Raw genomic sequence first — 9500 nt, 5'->3', positions numbered from 1 at the left:
GGCTTTCTAGCAACATGTCTCTGAGCTGGTCCCTGAGCACCCTCAACTCAAGGAAGTTCAGCATTGTGTCAGAAACAGCCACTGGCTTTCATTCCCGTAACGCCAGGTACAAAACCAGTCCAGAACTGTTTAATGGGGAAAATTTCTCCCAGCATTTAATTTGGTGGATATCTGTGGATGTGATGTGATTTCAGGGAGAAGTTCTCCATGCAAAGCAGATCCAGACCTAGATCGGAGACATGCCAGGCAGGTCTGTTGGCTGTCCCCCTCCCAGGACTGGGAGATCAAGAAGGCTACAGGCTGTCACCATCAGAGTGCAGGGCAGTGTGGCTGAGCTAGGAGAGGGAGATGCTTTAACATCTAGATGAAGGATGGTCCCTGGGAAACCACTAGCCCCCATGCTACCCCAGGTCAGCGAATCTTCTTTAAATGCAGGTAGATTCCATTAGTAGACTTGAGGACAAGCAGTGCTACCGGTATGGGAGGCCTGGATGGGTCAGGTGAGAGTTTGAAGCGAAGCAGGGTCAAGGCAAGAGCCACTTTCAGCTCATTCATGGCAAACTGCTGCCCAATACAGTTCCTGGGGAGAGGATGGCCACAACTCAGACTGCAGCCTTTATCCCTGACCCCCCCCAAGCTCAACACAGCCCCTGCACTAGCCAACACCAGCTTCTTGAGGCAAGGCCTTTGTACTGCTGCGGGATCTCCAGCTGCTGCTAGAAAGCAGGTAACAGTGACACAGTTTATCTAGGAATCTCTTTACGCCACATCGAATGTCACCTGGCTCTGCGGTGCTGTACTGCTGTTGCTTGTTAGAAAGCACCAAAAAAAGATATGAAGTTTAGAGAACTGTGCTTTCTTCACCAGAAAGTGCTGTAGGGGTCCAGCCCAAAATACAGTCACCTCAAAAAAGTCATTTTTGGCTCTGTTGGCTCTGTGCAAGTTACTGAGACACCAGTATCCTGCATCTATCAGATGAGACAGCATGGGAACCAAAGAGTCTCAGAGACCTGGGTTTTCTCTGAGGTGCACTGGGTATTTACCTCTAAACAAGGGAGCGTATGTTCCCAATACCAGCCGCAGACAATGTATCTGTCTTCACAGATCATGCAAGTGAAAGTGTGCCAAGCCCTACAATGACCCCAGAGCCTCAGGTGTGCGAAAATCTCCTGTGGAGAATGGTGGAGACCCCCTGTCGTGGAAACTCTGCTTGAATTGGTCAAGCCAGCTTGACTCATTGGTGCTGAGGGGGATTAGCCTCAGAAGCACGGCTCTGAGTTAACTCTCCCATGTGAGGCAACCTGTGATGGGGGAGACAGCGAATGAAAGATCTCCCACCTGGATCCAGCAGAGAAAGGCAGGAAAGCGTGCGAGTGCCTCCGTGCGGAGTTCTCCGGAGAAAACCTCATTGGGTCAAATATCTGTGGGAAGAGCAAAGGCTGTTTGTTCAGTGATGGCTCCAACACGAGCAGCACCAAGTTCTCCTGTGGTCCCAGAGCAGGGCTGGACATGACCTCTGCTGCTCATGGGGAGCTGCAGCTGACATTCATCACTCTGCAAAGCCACCAGTTGAATGAGAAGAGGGAACTGGTGGCTGCTGTTGGGGGATTTATCTCTGGATGAGGTCAGGGATGCGGCAGGTGGTTGTGGACCATCCCCATTAATCTGTTCACTCTCTCTTGTGCCCTCTGCACCATCATTATCCAGGGCTGCTGGAGGCAGTCTGAATGCTTCTACATCATCATGCACAAAGATAGACTATTAAACACCCTTTTCCAGCACTTTGTCATATTCAAATCCTTTGGGGTGTTTGGTAGCTCTATTGAACTTTGCATTTAGACATGGACTGTTGGAATAAGAGGCAAAAAACCCCAAATCCACTGCAGAGAGGCCAAGACTGTCTTGCTCAAAGGGAGTAGATATCTGGGCTAAGAGTTCATCTCCCCCTTCTTTTGTAAAGGTAAAATACCTCAGGGTCTTCCCACACATCCCGGCCCCTGTGAACAGCAAATATGTTCACTATAACTTGGCAGCCTGGAAAAGAAGAGTAAGAAAAGAGCTCATGACATTTCAGAGTAAAGACACAGGAGAAACATTTGTGAGATGCTCGCTGTCCCTGGGCTCTGCAAGGGATTTCAGAGGAGAACTGACAGGGGCATTTCCCAGCTTGTCTAGGCAGGTCACCTCCTCATGTGGAAGAAACAATGGCCTCAAAGTGAGGACCCATTTTGGTACCGGTGGGTGAACTTTTACATTTGGCCAGGATCAGTACTCTGCAAGTGCTCTTTGAGCTCTGCGAATGGCAAATAGATTGGGCCGAGTAGTAAAGCATGAACAACTGAGGGAAAAAGAAAGAAGCAACTAGAGAATTTGATCAAGTTAGTACATTGACATGCACAGCAGCACAGAAGAAGGAAGAGGGAGGCCTGGCACAGTAACGCAGGCTGTTCATGCATGTCATCCTGGTCTTGCTTCCGGGGATCTCTGTTCTCTCTCTGTCTCATAGGACATAGGAGTATTTCTGCTGGGTTCACAGGAGTTTGAGTAGGCTCTGTCTGGCTCTCCCCATCACATTTGCTGTGGCTATAGAGACAGCAGGACCAAGACTTGGTTCCCGTTGTCCTGCAGTACCCAATACACTGTAGTGCTCTGGAGAGGGTCCTTGGACCCTCTCTGGCCACACTTCCAGGCTTGCTTTGAACCATGAGCTGTGATGGCCCTATACAGCCCTTCAGAGACAGAAGAGAGGCTGCAAGCACCACCAGCCCTTCAACACAGTAACTCTAGTGAGGGTGCCCCGTTTGTGACAGACAGCAGCATAATAGATGAACAAACTGAACAGACCTGCTGGTAAGCTGCGCCCATCAGAAAATGTGATGGGTTTGGCGAGCTGTCGGGACACACCAGGAACTGGTGGGAACAGGCGCAGGCTCTCTTTGATGCACGTCGTGGTGTATGTCATCTTCCCAAGGTCCTCCCTGAAAGCAAGCCAGAGGCTAAGGCTGTGTTTGAGTGGCAGCAATGGGGACAGCTGCAGGCACAGCCTGTGCTGCACGCTGGGTGGGCTGGACCCCACTGAAGCCATGGGTGGCTGCTGCTTCTTGGAGGGCAACTGCACTGCAGGGTGGGCAAGGCAGAGGCTTGCTCCTAAGGCATGTATCCCATTTCTCCTTGTCCTACTCCTCCCTTTGCTGTCCAGAATTGCTATGTGAAAAGCAGAATGCCCTAGTGCAGATACAGTGTGAAGTGAATGCATTTTCCTTCTCAAAATGAATAAGAAGAGTTCAAAGTAAAGGACGAAAAAGTTGTAGCTCACCACTCAATGGTATCTCGGTCTCCCAAGATCTCCTAGATCTCTTCCCGGCACTGTGCCTGGTGGTCTGGGTGTAATGACATACAGTAAAAGAGCCAGGAGATCCCACTGGCCGTGGTATCGTGGCCCTCAAACATGAATGTGTCCACCTCAGCACGGAGACCCTCATCGGACAGTCCAACCTCGTTCTCATCCTAATAAAGAGGAGAATATATCATCTGCAATTGTACGTGAATTGGACTTGCTCCTTCATGTATAAAAATCACCCTGGATGCTGGTGAAAAGGAGCCTGATTTGACCTCTCTTGTATCTCCACATAAATGAGGAACTAAGCCAGTAGAAGACATATCCAACGTAAGTGAAATCAGTCAGGCCCACTGACTGCTGACTCTGCAGTCAACAGAGCTACAGAGTTGGGCTTTGGCGGCAGATCAGATCCCAGCCCTTCAGAGGGACACCCTGTTTATTCTCCTACCAAAGGTTCCTGTTATGTTTTCCACTATTTTGGCTTGGATGACTTTTGTTTCAGACTGAGACAAGAAAGAAGGCAGTAGCTCTGGGAAAGCTCACGTGAGCACAGAGTGTATCTCTCTCTTGAACACCAAATGACTACTGCCTCCGGAGTACCTGAAGATGTCTTGGAAGGTAAAGCTACAGAAGGCAAGAAATAAATCTCTTGAGATCACTACAGCAAAGACGGCCTCTTTGTAATCTTTCCAAAGATTTCATTCTCCTCTGGTTTCTAACAGCTCACTGCTTTTAATCTATTTTTGTACACAATGAAAATGAACAAGATGAAATTCCATTTATGTTCAATCTCACATCTCACATCTCACATCTCACATGTTTGTATTTCAACCCACCTTTCCCCAACCTAGGAAACGTGAAGTAGGGAAGCTGTTGTCATTAATGCTGGCCAGGGATTGTGAGCTCCCTGCTGACACATCCTCAGTGGCACACAGGTATGTTCCTTGGCATTTGATCTGATTATTTCAAACACTCACCTTAGCACAAAGTAGAATGTCCAGAAAATCCAGGTGTCTCTTTTTCTGGATCTTCTCACGTTCCTTCTCATTGCAGAGCAACGACTTTCTTTCTTTTATTACTTAATCTGCGTAGAAGAATGACCAGTCTGTTAGATGCACCTAGCCCTTGCAGAGAGGTCGTGTTCTTGACCACTTGGTCAGCAGCGCAATCTCTGTTTAGTGTGTAATCCTTTGGTGAGTGCATGCTGCAGACCCCCGCAGAGCTTCTCCAGATGTGAGTGGGTGAGAGGTTCAGCTAATAAACACGGCGAGGGAGAGAAAGGGAGAGAAAGAGAGAGAAATACCTGTGTGGATATGCACCAGCTTGCAGGCCTCCTGAAACTGGCGGCCTTTGCGAGTCATGCCATAGAAGACATCACTAAACGAGAGTGTCCGGACTCTCTGAACCACAAGATAGTTCAGGTCATAAACAGCTTTGATATAAAAGTCTGAGTTGCTGAAAGGAAATCAAGGTGGAAATCAGTGTTAGCAATGTGAGTGGGGGAACAGGAGCACTTGTTTTCGCAGAATTTAAAAGTTTAGCTACTGACCTCTCAGTCTGACAGTTGGTATCATAACTGAAGGCACATTTCATGATGGTGTCTAGTGTCATTAAGCTGATGTCTTGAAAGAGCTCCACCGTCTTGCTCTGTGTGTTCCTCTTTTCCCATTTATCCTAGTGGTGGAGACAAGAGTAAGGAGGGACAGACTGCCAGAATGGACTTAGCCACAGTATAATCAGGTCACACTTTAGTGTACCTGCCCCCTCCCAGATCCACACTCCTAATTACTTTCTCTTCTGTAAGTGAAGGCTCTAGCTCACTATATATTCTGTGAATCTAATCAAAGAAGTCTATGCATTTCTTTTTCCATGTTTACCACTGCTGAGCTAGGAGAAGATACTCTAGCAGTGATTGATTTTACTGGAAAGCAGATGAAAAAGAGAATGAATGGAATGGCCAAAGGAAGTTGGAGGGAACAATATCAGAACTTTGAAAGGATCTGAGAAGTTCAGAATCGGGAGAGAAATTCTAGGAACCATCTAATTTCACTCTCTTTCCATCATTCAGTCCCAGGCCTAATTATTTTGACTGGTGCATGACTAAAAGTTAAAAGTAGCAGGGATGATTCTTACCAACATCACTTTGACTGAGTTTGACATCAGGGTCACGTAAGGTTTCAGCACATCATAGTGAAATGCTGGTGTGAGCAGCTTCCGATGTTGAAACCATTTTGTTCCATTCAAGATCAACAGCCCCTCTCCTAGAGACAGGAATAGCAAAGACATGATCAGCTATTTCAGAGTCTGATCAATCACCTTGGCTCTGACAAAGTTACTGCTGCTTTTGGCCAAGCGGCTATCTCCTAGCTAATACACAGGACCCAGGGGGACGAGGAGCTGGTGGTGGAGCGATACATCGTAGATTCAAAACTGTTTATTCAAAATATTGCACAACAGTGTGGCTTTCTCAAGCACAAAGGGAATGAAACAGTCAGAGCTGGTTCGGCTCACTGCCCCTGTCCTCCTGTAGACAACACCTGCCCCAGAAGCCTTTACTTCAGCCTCTCTGCTGAAGAGACACAGCAGTGCCCTTCAGATGGAGGAGAGGCAGGTCCAGTGATCCTCCACTGCAGCTGGCTGTGCGCTTCCAATTTACCCATAAACCAGCTCACTGACAGAGCCACGATGACAGAAGCACAGAACTTACCCTCTCAAATGGCTTTTTCTGCCCTAACCGAAATCCTTGGATGCAGTTTGCAGCACAAGCTGAGCTATGAGACAGTTGTTAGCAGGACCACGGAGGGCTACCGCAAAGTTGTGTGCAAGCCGCGAACCTGACTGTCCTCTGATGCCTCGGTATCTCCCACCCCAGTTGTAGGTATCTGCATTCAGTCCCTGAGCAGACTTGCCCCATTGCTTTGCAAAGGCCAGGGTATGTGATTCAAGGCAAAGCCAGTTGATGTGCTCCACAATTATGTGGGCAACTGTAGTATTAATGCTTACACCTAAATGAACCTTCCCATAGCAAAGGCAACTTTCCCCTCTGGTTTTAGAATGGATGAAAGCAAAATAAATGAAGACATTGGGAAGCAGATGAAATGTGTAGCATAGCCAAAAGGGATAATGAAAGAAAATTATTTACCTGTCCAGGGAATTAAGAACTTGTAGGTTACTGGGGATTTGGGATCTGGGAAAAAAAAAAAAAAAAAAAAAAAAAGATACCATAAGAGTACAAATGCATAATGAACATCAACATAACTGAAAAAAAAAATCAGGATAAACTGATATTAGAAACCCTCCTCTTAATCACAATGTAGAATTAGTCATCTCAATATGTAAACTACTCTGTAACATTAGAGGTAGAGTTTAAATGTGATCTTCTACAGCTGTGCCCTCAGTGGACTTGAGAAAACCAGAGAAAGCTGTGATGAAAGATATGTATGTAGAAAAGGAATGGCCATCGCACATCTCAAAGCTGAGGATTATGGATGAGAATTACTGGAGATACCCATGTATGCATCAATCACAGACATTGTGCTTCACACACTGGAGCAGAGGGGAAGACTTGCAGTGTCTTCTTAGGGCCATTACTGTGCTAGCTCACCCAGCTTACTGGATTTTCGTGGGAAACACAGTTATTGAAGTGGCAGATGCTCCAGAATACAGTAAACCCAACAATAATAGAGACAGTGGACTGGGAGGGTCACTGGCTCCTATCTTGCATGAGAATGTAAGCTGCTCCATGAAACCTGTCTGGGAGTTTGAGAAGGGGACCAAAGGAGGGACTGTGAAAGAAGCAGGCAAAATCTTCGCATTCACTTCTAGGTTTAGATTCTGTGGTCGGCAGCCAGTACATTTCCACATAAGATGGGACAAGAATGCTGACATTCGGACACCTGCTTCCACGGGCATAAAAGCCATTGGGCATGTCATGGTGGCTAAAAGTCTGCTCTTATCATGCTTGTCTGGGGGCCTGCTAAAGTTTCAGCTGGAGAGTGGGTCTGTTCATTGCTACTGCATACTGCTAGTAGAAGACTGCTCCAGAAACACACTTTTATGGTAAAAGGCATCCCTTTTTATTGTCTATTCTCAGTCTGTTCCAGAGCTGCAAATACCCTTTTGCTATTCTTCCAGAATTGTCTACAACACCAAGTTTCTTTGGCATTTCCCTAGAAATAGTGAATGCAAAGACCCTCAGCTGGAGTAAGGCGACCCAGCACAAAGGAAATGGTTGGATGTGCAACCTTTAAATGTGAAGAGTCCTTGAAAATTCCCTCTCACCTGCAGGTCTGGACTTACTTGGAGTCATGTCCTTGCTGAACTGGTGGGCTTTTCACCCAGCTGTCATTTTGCTTGTAAACAAAATGGCAGCCATAAAAGTGAATTCTTGAGACAAATGTATTGCATTTGTGTTGAAGTTCAAGGGCAATAAGAATTGCTCTAAAAGTGCAGGCTGACAATAAATAACAAGGAACACAGACACAGAGAAGCCAGATTTTCTGTCAGGCCTGTTTGGAATGGACAAGACAGACAACAGAGGTTTGGGGTGAGCTGCTGTGGGGCAGGAAATCTTGAGATGATCAGTAACCAGCACGTGCTGTATGAGGAAAATTAGACATATGTCAGGATAGGTGCTAGGGGCAAACGTTCCAGCATCTAACCCCTTAACCTGAGACCAGGGATCAGCAGTGTCCCCATGCTGTAAGTCAGCTCAAGCCATATGATGAGGGACTTTGCTTGCATCAGGTGGAATGATGTGGACAGCCAATGTCCCATGTCCTGCTTCTACAATAAGTGTTGGCTGGTCACTACAAGTGCCATCCACATGACACTTGACTGTCTACACAACAACTGTTTGTATGGCACTGTGCTCTTGTTAGCATGGCAAAGCATTGTATTCGAAAGAGACATGAGAACAGCTGCAAATCTCTTACACCTCCCCATACTCGGATGCTGTGGCTCCTTGAGTGTTGTCCTAGCACATTTCTTCAGCTCCCGTTTGATTGTCCCCTGAGCTGGACCCCTGTAGCAAGGTTCAAGATGGTGCCTCTGGTTCTTTAGTCTGAGAGGAAGAGGAAGGAGGAGTGATACCCTCTGACTGGCATCTGTCATCTCCACAGCGTCATTCTGCTTTCTCCACCACATCACTGTTGACACACTACATCGTTTGGCTCACAGCCTGATAAGTTGTTAGAACCACACCAGTCAACAATGAATTTTGAAGAGTGCACCAATGCTCCTAGGAAAGCAAAGCCAGGGTTTAAGATGTTGCCTAGGAGAACTCCCCTGGCAGGCACTGAACGGAGTTAGCTTTTTCACCCACTTGGCCGGTTTCATGACACTAAGTGTACATTGTTATGCCAAACCTGCTGGACCTATGCTAAAGCTCAGGACAGATTTAAAACTTGTTCTTCTGGAGTCAGAAGACTGCAGTCTGTCAGCTTAGTCATTTATTAGGGAAGGATTTAGCTTCAGTCAGAACAAGAGTGATCCAATCTCTGTCATGACAAGCTGGCATTCCTGAGCAGGAGCACCCACCTCCAGGGACCACATGGCCCTGGAAGAGCTATTAGCTACATCTCCTTTCCTCTCTTGCACACTACTTCTAGCTCTGCCTAAGCAGCACTGTGATTACCTGGCTTCCCATTAGGAGAGGAGGCAGTACAGGCTGTTTGCCTGGCTGGCCACTTGGCCAACTGGCCGGTTGGCAAGCTAGCTGGGAGGTGTGTGGGTTGTGTTTGCTCACGTGGCTCCTGCCAATGCTTCATGGCTGCCCTGAGGATGTGGAGAAGGAGGAACAAGCATCACAAGGGGCATTTTTTGGGCTGCCTGTACCAAATCAATGGCTCTGCGGGCTGCCTTCAGGATATGGGGCTGGCCTAGATGGACCAGGAAGGCAAAGGGTGTGAGGAGAGCAATGCTATTGTAGTATCCTGGGGACTTCTGCAAAGAGGACAGAGCACACACCCTTGATGTCCAGCATCCCTTTGGTCAGCACTGATGGAGCTGTTTTAGGCTGTCCCATGGTGCCTATCCAATTACCAGGCTGTCCAATCCAGACCCAGCTGGCATCTTTCAGCAATCAGCTGCAAAACGACTCAGAAATCCCCCCGAGATGGATGGAGAGGCTGGGCCAGTGGAGCTGCTGGAACTACATCAG

At 47.4% G+C, this 9500-nt stretch overlaps 1 protein-coding gene across 1 annotated transcript; it reads right to left on the bottom strand.

Moving 5' to 3' along the window:
* LOC112985243 (cytochrome P450 4A14-like) lies at positions 1-5626 on the bottom strand. Its single transcript, XM_064516410.1, is given in 9 exon segments — positions 1-580; positions 1339-1421; positions 1970-2025; positions 2836-2978; positions 3317-3507; positions 4318-4424; positions 4644-4795; positions 4890-5014; positions 5474-5626. Coding segments are annotated over 9 exon segments (1179 nt in total). The 3' UTR covers positions 1-411.
* Between the last annotated feature and the right edge of the window lie 3874 nt (positions 5627-9500).

The sequence above is a fragment of the Dromaius novaehollandiae genome, chromosome 8 (assembly GCF_036370855.1).
Source record: "Dromaius novaehollandiae isolate bDroNov1 chromosome 8, bDroNov1.hap1, whole genome shotgun sequence".
NCBI classification, from domain to species: domain Eukaryota; kingdom Metazoa; phylum Chordata; class Aves; order Casuariiformes; family Dromaiidae; genus Dromaius; species Dromaius novaehollandiae.
This window is presented reverse-complemented; position numbering and strand designations above follow the sequence as displayed.